The 18,267-nt window shown below is 31.8% G+C and overlaps 2 protein-coding genes across 2 annotated transcripts; one reads left to right on the top strand and one right to left on the bottom strand.

The window, feature by feature from the left end:
- Positions 1-1,667: 1,667 nt before the first annotated feature.
- On the top strand, positions 1,668-7,913 carry TRIADDRAFT_57820 (uncharacterized protein; the record flags this gene model as incomplete). Its single annotated transcript, XM_002114194.1, has 13 exons — positions 1,668-1,758; positions 2,095-2,220; positions 2,610-2,714; positions 3,040-3,153; positions 3,277-3,390; positions 3,598-3,951; positions 4,027-4,308; positions 4,649-4,744; positions 5,325-5,636; positions 5,794-6,072; positions 6,176-6,292; positions 6,568-7,412; positions 7,503-7,913. The coding sequence occupies 13 exons, from the start codon at positions 1,668-1,670 to the stop codon at positions 7,911-7,913; spliced, it is 3,246 nt and encodes a 1,081-aa protein (XP_002114230.1).
- A 1,563-nt stretch (positions 7,914-9,476) lies between these two features.
- TRIADDRAFT_57819 (uncharacterized protein) lies at positions 9,477-15,309 on the bottom strand (the record flags this gene model as incomplete). The annotated part of the gene is made up of 11 exons (XM_002113877.1): positions 9,477-9,662; positions 9,764-9,797; positions 10,068-10,109; positions 10,280-10,388; positions 10,553-10,808; positions 11,344-11,426; positions 12,444-12,603; positions 13,034-13,194; positions 13,507-13,788; positions 13,898-14,224; positions 15,288-15,309. 11 exons carry the CDS (start codon positions 15,307-15,309, stop codon positions 9,477-9,479), a joined length of 1,662 nt encoding a protein of 553 aa, XP_002113913.1.
- Positions 15,310-18,267: the final 2,958 nt, after the last annotated feature.

Genomic DNA, 18,267 nt, shown 5'->3' with positions numbered 1-18,267 from the left:
ATTAACAAGATTTGAATACTATAACCTTTCCGCTCCTGGTATTTCACATACTTGTTTGCTAACAGCTATACTATATTCTACAATAATTTACAGCCACTCACTTATTTCACTTCTCAATCTCTGTATACATAGTATACGCGTATATATTATACATATGCTACGGAACAAATGCACTCGTAATCCAGCGATGATTGCATATAAGTAAACAGTATGACTTCATAAGAGTCACAGTTCCGCAATATGCGCGTATACGAACATACACGATGTAATGAATGGCAAGTATTGCTTCAGTTTCTAATATAGAACTAGTTTTAGACAATGGTCATTTTCTTGCTCAGACAAATTCATAATTCTGATTTATCTCATACATTTCGAGATACTATTATCGTATCACTTACTAATACATAGGCATATAGTAAATAGCTACTAGTTATTTGCAGACACCAGTTCACTCCATACACACTTATAATTATTGTAATATAGTGGCATATCGTTAATTTTCCCTTATTGTAATTCCGGGTAATTGTGCAAATCTGTTACCGTAAGTTTACGAAATTGGCTATTTACCTAACCATTATGTTGCAAAGAATAATTCTGCGATTATAATTAATCTATGGATTTTGGCCAGTTTTATTTTAATTTAACGTAGTTATTGATTCTGATATCAGCGAGCATAACGCAAAGTGATTTATAGTTGCTAATGAACAATTTATCATATTACCGAATTTTAAATTATCTTGCTTAGCCCATAAATTTACTAAATGAATATTTTCGTTCTAAGTTGCAACGATATGTATAACAGACGGGCGATTTTAGAAAACATTTATTGGATTATAATCTTTGATGTAGTATGAATTAGATGTCGTTAGTTGAACTTAGTAGAACAAACTTTCTTTATACGGTACTTTGAGCACTGTACACATTCTACATGTACTTGCACTGTTAACTATACATTAATATCATACGAATATTTGGGATCTATGTTATATAAAAAGTTTTTGTGTACATAGCTTTAGTTAAGAGCCGCGATATTAGACCAAACCAACTGAAATAAGCTAAAGAATATTCTTAATACCATATGCTAAATCTACACATTACTTTAAATTATACTATTATCTTGAATGAGTAAAATTATCCCTTTGGTTCGCAATTCACTAACTCGAAATTAGAGTTATTAAAACTGAGGAAAACTCTAACGTGAGATGATTCACTGAAGTCACTGCAAGCATGGTTTGAGAAAAATTTCCTCAAGTAGTAGGCAACTGTATGTAGTTGTAAATATCCTATCTATCGAATAGCTAAAAATTTGACCAGCACTGATAGTGATAAAATGTTGGTAATAAACATTCAAGCGCACAATTAACTTAAGATCGGATTTTAATAACATAAATCGTTTGTACTTCGAGTATGTTTATTTAGACAAAAGTTGCCACGTGATGGATTATTGTTGTTTACTATTGACAGTAATACGCAAATTCATGCCTTCATTTATGTACTCTTCTAATGCAATTTTAGAGACAACCATAATCACATGCTAATATAACTTCCTGCCATCAAACTAATCTAACAAACGAGAGATACAGAGTCTCTTACAAAAGAACTGATTTAAACGGTGGACTAATTAATATTTAATCAAATAAGAAGCATTCGGTGATAACTCTAATGCAATGAACATTCTCACGAAGTCAAGTGTAATGTTTACAGCAAATAGCAGCTTCTTTTGTATCATCATTGCTACGTTCGCAATATTCATGAAATGTGAGTAAATTATCTATATTTGTAAGATCTACAAATTATTGAAATTTATGATCACCAAGCTTATTATGAGAACTAATGTCGTAATATGTATTATAATTCTTCGTATAGTATCAAGTTATTACCATGATTATTATCTGTCGTAAAGTTGTAATTATCAAGATAACTTTCATGGTTACTTAATCTGCATTATACAATAAAAACTCTGTATATGCAGTACATATGTGTTTGCGTTACGCTAAGTATATTATATAGATATTTTTAGCAGCTGATAAAGAGAAACGAACGAGACATAACTATGAGTATCAGTAACCATCTCATGTATTTTTTTCAAAATAGGTGAATCAACAAGTTGTGATTCGAGACCTTGCGCTCATACTAATGCTACTTGTATTAATACAAACAATGCGTCTGAATTTTTATGTATTTGCCCACCAAATTGGACGGGATTGACATGCGATATCGGTAAGAAAGTCCATTTTCGGGAGTTATACTAAGAAAATATTTTAAATTCAGACACTTGTATTCGAGCTGATACTGGTAATAACCTCTATGATGTATCTGGCATTAATAGAATACATTATCATTACAGTATTTCAGCTTTATTTATGCCCTATATAAATGATCTTTTTGCGAAAGTATTTGAGTGTTTTTCTCTAATAAAAAATACAAAATGCCTTGTAAGCGCTTAAAAATCCGGTGACTCATCCTATATCATTAGCTTTTAAGCTATAATTTTAAATTTAATTTTTGTTCCTTATATTTAACATAAAATTGCAATCGAAGGTTCCTTATTTCAGGGTACTTTAAAATTAATAAAAATCTACTGTTAGATATACTACACTGCAATTCAGGCAGTTGTCTTCAAAGAGGGATCTGCAGTACCAAAGAAACTAATGTACAGCGTCCTTATACTTGTGAATGTGAAAAAGGTTATTTTGGAGATATATGTGAACTAGGTAATTACTCTGATTTACGGTTTTTGCAAAATGGCGATAAATTATTTTAAGCTAATGATTGCAGTTTGGTTACGAGCGACAAGATAATGTTCATATGCAAGCTAAATCTTAAGGCTTCAATGTTCTGTAATTGCGAATATCTACTACTATATTCTGATGTGTTTCTTTCGTGCATATTTTCTCATGTTCTTATCACAAAACCATATAATACGGTAGTTGACATCACGTATCAGTACTAGAGACACTCAAACGTTCGGAGATTCACTTCCTGTATCTAACTAAATAACTTTCTTTGATTTTACTACGTATTTTTTCAACACGATAGCCGATCCTTGCGTTAGTTCTCCATGTCACTCCACAGCCACTTGTATTCCAGGAAAATTTAACAATGTGACTTGTAATTGTCCCATAACAAGAACGGGTACTTTATGTGAAATAGGTGATTATTAGATAACAGACTATTAAATTACTTGTTGGGCTATCATTATTCTCCAAAAGATAAATATATATTATTATAATGTAATTTGAAATTTTCCTATGTAAATCAATGGTTGTATATTAGCAATAAATCCATGCTCAAGTAGCCCATGCATCCACGGCGTATGTAAAAACATTGTACCAGACTTTAAGTGCGTTTGTGATGATGTTGGATATACTGGCATCTTTTGTGATTCAGGTTTGTTTACGGTATACGTAGCTACTTCTGGTTATTATATTGGAAGTATTGTGAATTCCTTAAGACTACTACTGACGAGCGGCATAGCTGAAGAGTCACCTTGCAATAAATCATTTTGTACGATAATACCACTACAAGAGTATCAGTCCCTGACCACAGCATATTATCGCATAATATCAATGAATTTCTTATTTATTTTGCGTTTAGAACTATACTCGGTGGATGATATTACAGTTTATCCAATAAATCAAACAGTACTTGCAGGGCAGCTCACAAATGTTACTGCAAATCTGACTTATATAGAAAGATTCGCTACGACCTCGGACTGGTACTACAATGGCAAAAGAGTGGCTTATAACTGTACCACTGATTTCAAGCATACCAGTGAAATAGCCGATCCAATCCAGAGTATTTGTCGTACATCTGAACAAGGTAGTGGAATCGACGTTCTGTCATTCCCATCGGCAACATTCGAATTTACTGGAAGCTACGAATTTTCTGTTACTCTACGGATATATAATAATACGCGTTATGTTAAGAAGTTCTGGATACAAGTAGAAGGTATCGTAAAATATCACAAGTAGCAAATATTTCAATTGGATAATAATGTAGCATAACGATACGCTTTTAATGAAGGTGCACCAAATTCTATGCGAATGATTCCTAATGGCCATAGTCCTTATATAATACAGCGGTACAGTAATTTTAGTTTATCTTGTAACGCGAATGGTATGCCTAGTCCAGAAGTTTACTTAATGTATCGTAACTCAAGAGAAAAGCCGAAAATAATATCAGCTGGTAAAAGTCCTCACGGATTGGTATTGACAAAGCTACGTTTGCAAAATACTGGTACTTATTTTTGTCTAGCGGTAAACAAGCATGGCAAACTTCGAAAGAATATAACAATCATCATCGCAGGTTCTTACGCATCACATTTTTGTTAATACTTCATGATTTACTTAACATAGGACACATTTAACAAGATTTTGTGCTAACTGCGTAAATGAAAAATACCATGACTTCAATGTTTATAATTTTGATATTTTTTTCCTTTAAAATGCTGAAGCTCCCCCGGAAACAGTTAGCGATATAACCGTGAATGATGTTACAAATAGGAGTTGCCTGGTCACTTTTCTTCCTGGATATCAAGGAATAACTAAATCATTCCATTTTCTAGTCTATTATCAACTTAAAAATAATAATACAGAATGGCTTACCAGAAAAGTATTATGTTTGATTAATAATTGCATCATTAAAGATCTCTATCCAAGATCGATCTATTATATATGGGTTACTGCCGTAAATGACTTTGGTGAGAGTAACAACAGTAAGATAGTTTTAATCAAAACGAAAGGTTAGGCTAAACTAATATCTAATTTTTGTAAACGTTCGTTAAGTAGTAAATTGTTGTTCTCATTAGTTGATTGTATACAAATATAATCGCAAATGTTTTCCAGATAAGCCAAGTAAACCCAAGATTATTAGAGCAATAACAACTTCAAACTCATCTCAAATTGTTTGGATTAAACCTGTGTCTGATCCTGTCCTGCCCGTAAAGTATCTTATAAGATATAAGCCAAGTCATGATCTGCGATTTCGGGCAATACAACCGATGGTTGAGAAAGCTTCCATAATAGGCGTACAGGAAACGTTCATTAGAAATCTAGCAATAAATACTAGCTATGACTTTCAGCTTCAATTCACCAACACTTATGGAAGTAGCTATAGCGACATCTTTATAATTGCTACTAAAGGTCTTGTTAATATTTACCGTTATAATATTCCAGTACTCTATATGCCGTTATATCAGTAGTGCATTAATTTGAAACGATATTTCAATTAAAGATCGCTGAATGATACCGTAGTAACAGTGAAACTTTCTGACTCTCAGACAATGACACCATTCATTCAATTTCTTTTACATTAATTTTCAGGATTTCCCAATCAGCCGAAAATCCGAAACATTGATAGTAATATGACCAACATAACTGTCTTCTGGGACGATGTATCATATAATGGTGGATATAATCTGTCTGCAATAACTTATTATGCAGAATGCTACACAACATCTGATGTTGTAATCACTTCAACATGCAACAGTTGTTACAAAAGTGATGTTAAAAAGTTTAACAATACAAAGGCGACAGTCCGCTATTTAGAAGAACGGACTCTATATCAATGTCGAATTGCAGCTATTAATGTTGTCGGCGTTATTTACAGCAGTTGGCTGCTTAAAAAAACTAAAGGTTAATGTGCGAATGTTATATAAACTCTATCATGCGATGTAAAACATCTCTATGAACAAATTAGAAACGATTTAATACTCATAGATGATATGCAGGTTGGAAACTAGTAAGTTTGTAGCTCGTTTAATTAAATATCTTACTTACTTCTAATTCAAAGGTTTACCCATGCCTCCAGAAACTGTAACTGCAGATGCAGTTACAGAAACAATACTATTCGTCCGCTGGTCTAGAGCAAGGTTTGATGGTGTTTTATTGCATTATTTAGTTCACTACAGAACTATTAATTCAATTCGCTACCTGAAAAAAATTGTCGATCATGGCGGTATTTCAACAAACTTGACCAATTTATCGACTGATGAGGTGTATCAAATATATGTCACAACAACGGATAGTTACGGAAATAGCAAACCAAGTCCAACGATTCATGTATCGACAAGTATGATCTGCGTAGTTATCAATAGCTACAACTAAATTTTGACATGTTGCCGTAAGCTCATAAATATTTTAATTCTTTTACTCGTAATAATTAATTGTTTTAGGAATGCAAAGTCAATCGACATCAACACGGACTATGACTTCGCCTACTACACCCATAACAGCGAAATCAATAACGTCACCTATAACCAGCATGCCTGGTATTCGGCCTTCTATTATCGGTATGGGTGTTGGATTCTCTGTTGCCGGCATAGTTCTACTAAGCTTTATATGCATTATCGGAATGAAGCTGTGGAAACATCTACAGAAAAAGGAACTTTATTTAAGTAATATCAAACATTGCTTAATGATAACAGTAGAATCGTATAGTATACTCAATTACTTTATTAGCTGATGTTAAATGGAATGATCTATAAATGCACTATGCAATTTGCTTTACTCAATATAGAACATAATTGTACTGTACGCTTAAAATTTAAATTTTCTATTATTTTAGTCCGGGATATGCATATGCAAAAATCTAGCAAGATAAATTTACAAGAAAATACTGTTTCAAGCTTAGAAAGTAGATCTCACTATCATAGCGAAGACCATACTTACGCGCGGGTAAAGAAGTCAAACACTACTCGTACTCTGCCAATTGAATATAAGAGTACCACTAACACGTCTCGAATTAAGCATGGAACAAATAGTACGTCATCATTGCGAATAAAGCCAAACATTTCAGGACGAGCAGGCACCCATATTCCGTTAGATTCTGAAAATAAAACTACTAAAAAAACAATAGTTAATAATCCTGGCGAAGGTTTAAACGCTGAACACAAAGAGCTATACTGTAGCGTTGGTGCAAAATCTTCGATTAAAACTCTTGATACTGTCCAGTCAGCAGTTGAAAACGTGGCAACGCTAGGAGTTACAATACGGCGATCGACGAGTATTAAGGACAAATACGAACGTATAAATCACCTTCGAAACGAGAAATTGGCTACTCGTCAATGTCCAGAGATAGAAACTAAAGCTAATAATGAAGACACTTTAGTGCAAAGTAATCTCAAATCAAATTTAAGAGAGAAAAATTCTTTTATGGATCAACCATCTATAATACTAAAAAATAAATTAAAAACGAAATGCGATACCAAAAACACTAATGACCCTGTTTATGCTATTGTAGTAAAATCTGCTATAAATGATGAAGTTAAGGAGAATTTCTCAAATACTTTACAATCTGAGAACAATGGTAGTATCGCACCTGATATCTTACCTGAAACAAGGATATCGAAAGATATTATCAATGATGAGGAAAACGCAAAGCAGTGTGATTGCGTTGTTCAATCCAAAATGGTAAGCAAGTACAGTAAATGGTGTTCACTATCCTATCTATTGCTTTAGTATCGTCTTACAGTAATTACAAAATTTACGAACTTTTAATAGCAGAAAATCGAAAACTCGGATTACAGTGAAGAAGATGGCTATCTCGAAACTTCGTTGAAGGATTCAACTGATATAGACGGGCATTATGCTATAATTCCAATCGACAAAACAAAATCTGAAACTTCATCCCCCTTATCACCTACAGGATTTCAGAATAAGAATAATATTCCTGACATTGTTGCACCCATAGATCGCGAAACATTGAAGAAAGGGTTCAAAATTGACCTGTTAAAGTTAAATTCGCCAAAAGCCGCCAATAACCTTCACCATGCGACACCAGATAATTCTGAAACTACCTTACAAAAAATTTCCACTCCATCTTCTCCTCGACTATCGTCGCCAGACTTACCGAAACGTCGATGGAGTTCAAGTCGTAGACGTGTTCACAATATTTCTCATGTTAATGACTGAATGATTTTCTCCCTAACAGTTTTCATAAACATTTTAATTACGAAGCTCTATATTATATTCTCGGCTATCGATATGGTAGTTAAATCAGTGAATATCATAAATAAATCCATTATTCTACTGTAACGTTTGTTATTTCGCCAAAGCAAGATTTAGCAATTTCTATTTATGGTATTGATCGCTTCTACATAATTTTTCCACATCAGAATATCTAGACCTGATAGTCAGACGGTTTTTGAGCTGATAAACGTATCTTTAGAAGACATATGCTATCGTGCAGCATGACATCATACTCTTATCTTAAGAATCATTTCTGACTTGTAAGCGTATACCAAGTTAGCTTAATCTATCTGGTATAAAAATATCCAAAAAGTAATTATGCGTAGTATTGCACAAAATTATCTATATAGTAGGTAATATCGTTTGTAAGAAATACGTTTAAGTGATAGCCTTATTATGAACATTTTTGATTAAAAATTTCACTTTATATTAAAGTGATAAACTTTTAAAACTTCGGCTTATAATTCCAGTTCAGAAAAGCAAAATTCTTCCTTAAATTGCTATTGAACAGTAATATTACATATAATAATGTCATACTATTTACAGTACTCGTTGCTATAGAAGATATTAAATTGACGGTATTAAATTAATTAAACTGTACCCAGTGTATCGTAATCATAGTTATTCCTAAACTGCAACGTTTCTCTTCAGAAGCAAAATACTCCTAACTCTGATTTACTATATCCTAATATTAAAATGATGCTCTTAAGAATATTAATTATCGAGTCTAATCTAAGCAAGCCCAAGTACAATAATTGATTATAGTAAAATTTCCAATTTTTTAGCAATATAAGTTTAAATTTAAATTTAAAACTTTTCAATTCCAAAATATAAATTTTTGACAGTTTAGTACGAAATTTGTAACTATTTTATCATGTTGAAAATACTTCAATGGGGATAATGATATAATCATTACTTTATTTCTATACTCCGTTTTTAGATCACTTTTATTTATTTGCGTTAATATTACATGTATAAGCGAAACGTCTATTGCAAATGTGAATAACATTAGTGTTAAAATGTGACAAAGCATTATCATAGCACCAGTACATAAAATGATTAGCACCTTTAGTAGCTTGCAACTTTTGGCGTTTGCAATTAGTATAGTGTATCAAATATGTAAGCACAAAGAAAAATCGTTAATTAGTAGTATGTATTTAAATCTTTGGCAGCAAGTTATTTTTCTAAAGCCTTGTAGATGTCCTTTAGAGTAATTGGTATACTACAAGATGATCAAAATTTTGGGTTGAAAACGATAAATGTACAGATATAATATTTTGTATCCTTTTAAATATAAACAATAAGCCAAGCTGGTTACCGCTTGTTTTTTCAACTCCGTCTATTAATAGGTTATTTTAAAGATTTTACTCTAAATTCCCTTAACTAGCGTACGTAGAATGATAGTTCAGAGCTGTATTATAGTTTACTACTATCTTAATAATCATAATAGTTTACAAAATAGAACACAATTACCGCTAAAAGTTCTTAATAGGAAGCCGAATTAGTTTAACAATCATCGCTTTCGTGATAACCTGAGGCAATAATTACGCTAGAATATGGACAGCTGTCAATTGTCGACATTGAAAGTCTGTTATCTTGCATTCCATCTTCTTCTTGCTTATTCACTTCGGCCTGATTGACGTGAATTATAGATGTAGAACCCCTGAACGATATTTGCTCATATATGTGTGACTAAAATTTAAAGCGCATTATATTTAAAATTAGATGCTAACAAACATGTACAAATACATGCGGCTAAATAAAACTATTATCTAGCTATTGCTTTTCCTAACCTCTGCCAGTGATTGCACTGAATCCGTTTCTTTCCTAAATCCAAACAGACAGAGTAAGTTCTGGTAGTATATAAATACTTTGATTTAAATTTATGCACAAATTTCTATCGCTACTCAAATCATAAAATATCATTTACTATCAATTATGTAACGTTCTTTTTGATGTTGCATTACAGTATAATGAGTCAGTATTTATGGTTGACAACTTCTAAGCACAGAATTACATCTACATTAACATCTTAGTATCATGATCATATTCATTGAACACGAATCTACTATTAGATTCTATACGGCAAATACATACATCAATGAATCACGATCATCTTCATTGGCCTTGCTTGTCAGTCTATTAAATAAATTAATTAAAAAAAAGTTAGCGAATTATCAACTCTTAATCATTTAAAATTCTAACTCATATATTAGATAACTTTCTTTAATTTTGTAAGTATTTTTCTTAGTTTACTGCAAGCTTTGCAGACATAATTATTCGTACATTAGATTGGTGCGTATCAATACCTGTATGTTATCGCCCTATAAAAAAATGCAACGGCCAGAATTAATATAGCAGAAACAACAAGAACAGATACCACCAGTATAATAATGAGGATTGTAGTCGGAGGGGTACCTATTTAAAGTTTAATACACGTGACACAGTCAATAATTTATCAGAGGAGTAACCTTGTTTGATCAACGCTCAGCTGCAATACAAACTTATTAACAATTTTAATAATTACTAATCAATTCTCTTTTAAGTACAATTCTTAAGAGAGTATGTAAATGATACTCTACCAGAAGAATCCTTCTTAGTGTTTGGAATCCGCTGAATGGTGAAAGGTTTGCTACTAACGCTACTACCAGCCTTATTTCTACCCACAACTGTTACAGTGTACGAAACCTCTGAAGAAAGATTTCTTAATTCAACAGTAGTTATATTGCCCATAGCTGATATTTTATTTGCTGTTCTATTCTCCAAATCCTCTGAGGCCACGATGTAATATAAATCATATTCCACTATAACACCGTAGGCTAGCCACGGATCAATTGACTAAAATTTAAGATCACGCATCATCATAAATTACAATTAGCCAAATTTACAATATCCATTGTATAACCTACAATTTTAGCAATCAAATAATCTACCTCGAAGTCTACTATTAGTAAACTAAATAAGAAAATTTTTTATGGCAGTTGAAAGACGGTAATTAAGCTAAGAAGTCTCTTCATTGTAGAATTTAACAATAATTTGTTCAAAAAATTGACTAAACTGTAAAAAATTGATTAGAATATATGGCAATCATGATATCTAATTTTAATGAACTAACAGAACTGAAATTATAATTATGATTTTCTCCAGTTAATCGCAACTCTCACCAAGTTGCAAATAATATGCACTACATATTTGTTATTTCGTGTAACTCAACGTTGCTCGTAAACTGTACAATCACACATAAGAATTTTGCATCATAGATTATCTTGATCAGATGTTGAATCTTAGAATATATATTATAAAACGGAGCATAACTTGGGGAATAATTCGATTTCAATTAATAATGTTTCTTTGAAAATTAGATTACACTAACTTTCCAATGACAAAAGCAAAGTCTACCCATTGGATCATGTTCTGAACAAGTACATTTTAGATCTGTAGGTCCAGCGTACGGTTCTAATTAATGAACAAAAATTTTACAGATTAATGATGGCATACAACCGGTATGACAAAAAAAGTATTTCATTTCACTACACAAAAAGATTATCGTGAAAACATCACTTAATCTGAATATGGCGTGTAGAAACGAAGTTTAATTTCACAACAGCGGTAATCGGATTTAAACAATCTGTAGGAACGCATCAAAAATTTATTATTCGCGACGCACAACGATATGATGGCTTGGATTGTAAGCGTATAAGGCGTTAAAATGTTTTACTTATCTTATATTTTACCTCAGCTGGGTTATTATTATACAGTATACCGGTACTGTACGTACAAAATCATGAAATGATATTAAATATACATTGCAGGTACGTGATGAATTTCCAGTCGATACTCATAATGTCAGCGATTCAAGAATAACAATGTCTAGTGATTTGAATTTCGAGATATTCCCAGTCTGACTTTCCTCATCTGCAATATTTCTTAGGCAAAACACCATTATAGGAATATGATATGACTAAAGATTTATCTTCTCGAGTAGTAAACACCAGTCTTGATAGAGTTCAGTATACATTTGCTTTGGTAACACATTTGAAATTCCCATTTAAGCATTGCAAACAAAATCAAAGCTCATAGAGTACGCAATAGCCCTACCTATGTATCTTAAGCAATTAAACCAGTATAAATAACTCTAGCGATTCGGTTTATTATAAATTCATAAAAGTGTAAAACTTTTTGGCAAATTTGTTAAGCCAAAAATGATTTTGTTAAATTTATTACGATAGTATGCATTTTACGTCCTTTATCGGGGAAAGATGGATCAAGAAAATATGACTACAAAATGTGGTATCATCCGCGCCTTTGATGGTATTAATAATAATAAATAAAGTAAATGATACTAAAAATGTAACACACTTCAATTATAATACCGTACCTTCTATTATAGTTGAAATTATCATCCTTAAAAATTACAATGACAAGGTTGTCTATTTAAAAAATTTACGAAGTAAATAATATAAAGCCTCTTACTTTCCTCAGGTAAGCTTATTCTCACTCTACTTGTTGGCTCGCTCACTTCCTGATAACGAGTTTTGCTGACAATATAAAATTCATAGGTTGCTCCAGGTATCAAATCAAAGAAAGTGTGCTTAAAGCTCGTTTCCAAATTGTCAGCGGAAATAACAACATTCTGCAAGTACGCAAAGTTAAAATTATTGAAATCACGATTATTGAGAAGATCAGATTTATTTTCAAGACAGTAATACGACGCCAAGTATCATATATATCCGTACCTGTTATCACTGCAGGCTAAGATATATAAACTTATACAGTACATAGATTTCTCTTTCATAAGGCATTACTTTTCTAAAATATAATAATTGATACGCACTATATCCTATTATGAAACTGCGACATCTTATGTGACGATAATTAACTGGCGAGATTGTAACGCATATCGGATAATACTACATATAATTCATGATTCATCAAATTGGAAAATAGTATCTGAATATCCTGTAGTTTATAAAGTGAACATTTTTTATAGTCTAAGTTACTAATTTTTCTTAAAGGATGTTGATGTATACCCAAATTTTGAATTCGATTAATTTAGTACTCACCTTATATTCTTTTTCCATCAGAACTAATGGTTTAATACGTCGTTTATATACTATAAATTCGTAAAGTAGCATTGATGTATAACCTAGTGGTGCTCTCCAACGAACTGTAATAGATCTATATTCTGCGTTCACCATAACAGCGTTTGGTGGATACGGCACAACTTTAAAGCAAAGTTTACCATTTATAAGTTGATAGCGAACTAAGTAGGTCGAAAGCATTGCCTGCTATCTTACACTTTACTAAAAGAATAATTTCATTTAGAGTTTTGAATTTTTTGTACTTCAGACGGATCGCAGATAAATTTTTATTACAAAAACACTTACAGAATTATATAGTAATAAAAACTATCGGACATACTAAGAAGCTACGTTCGAGCAAGTCTATAAATATAGCAAATGCATAAAAATTTATGGTTTACGGTAGCATGAACACCGTAAGGCTACATTATTTAGCATTCTAGCAAATAACATACCATTATTCGCCATGTAATAAATAAATCCATCGCTTGATGTTGATCCAAACTTATTAGTAGCAGTAATTACTATTTCTATACTTGTTATTATTATATGACGGCTCATAATACAAGAGCATTTTGTCGTATTATTACATCCAATGTACCAACGTTGCCCATCAGTATAGTTGACCTGAAATCGATAACCATTTAATTTCTGACACAGGTTAGATTTATTCCAAGCAACAGTTGTGGTAATTCCCTTCGTTGAAATGTCGGCATGCAAAATTTTTTTTGGAGGCTCTAGTTAAATTTGGTATTTAAAATTACGTATGAAGTCAGGTCCCTCCGATAGATTTTATAACTGATAAGTAATTATAATTGTGACTTAAGAATACTTTTTTGACTTTACCTCCAATGTGCAGCTCAAGAGTGGAAATATTAACTAAACCCGTCCTACTAGCATTAAGATATTTACATGTACAAATGTAGTTGCCCTCATCTGCTTTCGTCACATAAGAAATATTCAAATTTTGACCGAATGAATTGAAACCCACTAGTAAGTCTGCCGGGAGTTGTTTCTTTCCGTAAGAATCATTATGTTCCTTTAACCAACTATACTGGCAATCATTAAAGCTTGTAATAATATGTCTTTGAAATGGACATATAATATCGATTGAATTATTAAGAGTAACGAATAGAACTGTCTTCCTCTCTTTCTTAATTTGTGTGGAGATTACTAATATTAAATAAAAGAATCGGCATGAAATACATAGTTAATAAGCAAGGTTTATAACCATATTTTTCTATTTATTGCCTATAAAAATTTGCGTTACGAAGTAGATTTCTTATCGAAATATTGTACCACTAGTATCACCATTACTTCAGTGCAGTTAAGTTTGCTATTAATTATTAATAAAGGGTAGGACTACAGTAAATATAAAGGTAATCATTTAGACTTATGTTCCACGCCTATTACCGAAGTACGCTGAGGCCAGACAATGAAATTTCCAGCTAAGCTTAATATTAACTTGAAGTTCTAAGTACTCAATAATGATATTAAAAATTTATATATATATATATACACTCGTAGACTATACTATTAAAAGAAGAGGAGAAACTAATGGTATGCTTGAAATTTTTTCGTTTCAATCTTTAATTACGTGTAATTTTACGGTGATTATTACCATTGTTAAGAATTGAACCTATAAGCAGACTCGTAATGATTATTCTCAAAAACCAAGTAGAAGTGATAATAAATCTCATGTTTCATTTCTTTCGCGATGTCTATCCACAGAAGCAAAACTGAAGAGTCCTTGATGGGTAATGGCTAATGGCTAATTTATTTAGGATCGTACCATTGTAATGCGTCCAATAGAGGTACAAAACGCAGCAGGAAGCAATTGTTTATTTAACTTTTTTAGTTCAATCAATTTATATCCAATTAAGAAGGCAATTATTGATGACATAAGATAGGTAATAAAAATAAATTAAAATTTACAGTAATTTTGAAATATTTTCTGCGTGACGAAAATAGTATTGTTACAATAATTAGTCTCAGCAAAGCAATAATAATAGCATTTTATTTATTGTCGAAACTTACAGGCAGTTAGAGTAAGGATTTTAGTTACCTATTACTTACTTTACCCTTGTGATATCTCATCTGTATTGTAACTTTCTTGATAAAAAATTAAGCTTCGAAAATCTGAGGTTACACGTAATTTAGCACACAATCGAATCTGCCATCCTTTGTAATTACTTTATAATGGACTCAATAGGGAATAGCTGAATAGAGAAATTACCATCTTCATTGTTTTGAGGCATACGGTGCAGATACGTCGCAGCTGACAAAGACCAAGAATCATTTTACATAATATTACGATACTGTTTTATAAAGCACGTTATTAACTACAGCAAATAATATTATATCTTTATTATCGTAATCATAAATATAACAACCAGCATATCCTTTATCTTTCGTCTTCCTGCTATAGTATTTTCTAGAATCATTTAATTAGTACCGCCTGCTAATAAACCTGTAGTTGCTCATTGAAAGTATTTTTTGAAAGTTATGAAAGATTCCTTTAAGTTAAAGAGTACTTCACGTTGTAATTGTTCTTTGTATAAATTATGATCATCAATATCTTAAAAGCTCTATCAAAAAAACTGAAGATGACGCATGACTCGGAATTCAAAAATGATAGCAACTAATTGAAATATCAATTGTAGTACGTACAGTATATCATTAATTCAAGAAAGATAGATATCGAGATAAATAAGAGGCATGCGATGAAGAACTGCATAGAACTTACCATTCATACTAAATCTAGGTTAATCTAGAACTACTTGGTGCTGAAGAAATTTTAGCAACTCACTAAAACAACAATACCCATGCACTGCTTAAAGATTTGCGCGGATATATTGGTTTGTATGGTAATCCTTCCCGTTGTTGCAATTAGCTTCATTCCATAACATCACCGTAATACATTATCGACATTCTAATACAATGCTATACGCTATATACTGTATACTGTATATATTTACTTGTATTGACTCAATCTAAACCACATTATCGCAACACTCGGATACAACACATACAGTACATCACAATAATGTAACTAATAAGAACTTTAATATTCTGGGTTTAAAGGTACACCTAGAGCAAATAAGCAGCAGCATGCATGTAGCAACTGATATTAGATATTACCAGAACATAATACTACTAACAAAGTGAGCGTGGTAAAATTTATAAGCATTTTTTTAGATTCTACGTAAAGGTACAATACATTTTGGACTCTCTTTAGTAAGAATCTAACAAATTCTATGAGTAGAATGGAATTAAAAGCCATTGTACATTTTGTGAAGTCATAATTTAAACTAAAATAAATTAATTGGGGAATGGCTATCGTTATTCATTGTAAGACAGTAATAGTTGTCAAACTTATTTGAAAGAAGCCAAATCTATAGTTAAAATAAGGATCAATACTCAAAATATTAAGCAAAAATAAAAACAGATTCTCCTACTGCGACCAATCAAACTAGCAACAAAGAAATCACGTAATAACTCATTGTTAGCTACAGAATGGTGGTTAGATTTTATAACTCTCGTATTTCTCTATCTTTCTGCTAATTTATCGGACTATGCCACCTTTTCATATTCTTTCGCATATGCTATCATTTACACAATTAATTCTTCAAAACAATTAAAATTGATCAAACAAATATTCATCCAAGCTCGGAAAGATTATACCCTAGATTTTCTTGCATCAATTAATAAATTAGCTACCTAATCATAGATAAATCTGTTGACAATCAACAATTATAGAATACTTGTATATGATAGAATACCTGGTCAAGCTAACATTAGTAAACTAAATCTAGATAAAGGATCCGTTTACAGTAATCACACGCATATTTCAGGATAATGTACAGCAATGTAATTTTGCATAATTTATAAGCAAGGCTGGTAACCATTTTAGTGAAGGACACCAGTTTAGTTAATGTTTAGATTAAATGCCCATTCAGGTAAGATTAACTGACAAGCTTAAACATATACTAAAAGTTTTTATTTTAATTCCTAATGATTTTCTTATACCATTTGAGTTAATAATAGGGTTAAACTGAGCTAAAATTTGTCGTATTTACAGTAATGTAGTTGAGTTGATATCTTCTAATTGGATGTCTACTTTTGACCTATATTATATTTATCTTATTTAAGTTCGTATATAAAGCCACAATGAAGATAGAGATTGCTGGTTGTGAGCTGTTTCTATAAATTTTTTAGAATAAAGACGTAGCCTAAGTCTTATACTTGTCATGCAAAGAATTTTATCTCTGAGTCTTTCTAGAAGGGAAGTTCTAAGCAGTTTAGCGATTAGGAGAGTACAGTACGATACTTTAGATTTATATTGCTTGAGAGAGTTGCGACAGACTGTATCCCAGGCAAGACTATCGCAATGTATAAAAAATGATTATAAATATAAAATATGGCAAATTTTCGCAGTAGAGAATGACTAAGAAGAATGAGATACCACAGGCCATTGATGTAAATATACATTCATGGAAAGTTTCAAAACAGAATTCTAATATGTAGTTACATTTACAGCTGAGCGTCCACTTTACAATATCATCAGTTAGTATAGTGATTCTGCATGCTGTACTGTACGGTACATGCAGTGCATTGCATACTTACTGTACGAGAGTTTTACCGAGTATGATAGTGATTACGATTTCGCATATTATTTGTGTAGAGAATTACTACCATTTTCGTAAGCTTTTCCGAGTAAATAACTCAATATTTCATTCTGATTCGATAAGTGATTGGTGATTATTTCTTACTGAAGCTCCATAGCGTAGGTGACAAGATTTTAAATGCTACATTCTAAACGATTGTAATTTCTTCAAAATAAGCACTATCATGTATAACTATATGGCTTTGCTGTAAAGCGTGAGCTTCACAGAATATCGAAACGCGTAGAAAAATTTAACATGACATGAAGTACCCTGTCAGTAATCAAAGCCAGTCACAAGCATTAGTAGACGTTACATATAAACTTTATTTGGAATGCGTATTTAAGTTTGCTTGAGATTACTTATGTTGCGTTAAAAGTCGAAGCATCTTCTATATCTACTAAATAATAGTAAATGTCATACTATGCCATTCACAATTATAATGACCGTATCCAAAATGTGTTCCTCAAGTTGCTTTTAAAACGAACCAGAACCCATATTTATTACACAGCAGAGATAAAGCATGTTGCTTATAGAGTGTTTAACGTATGA

This window comes from Trichoplax adhaerens, genomic scaffold (genome assembly GCF_000150275.1).
Source record: "Trichoplax adhaerens TRIADscaffold_7 genomic scaffold, whole genome shotgun sequence".
NCBI lineage: Eukaryota > Metazoa > Placozoa > Uniplacotomia > Trichoplacea > Trichoplacidae > Trichoplax > Trichoplax adhaerens.
The sequence above is the reverse complement of the archived record's forward strand: the minus strand, read 5'-3'. Positions and strand labels throughout refer to the sequence as shown.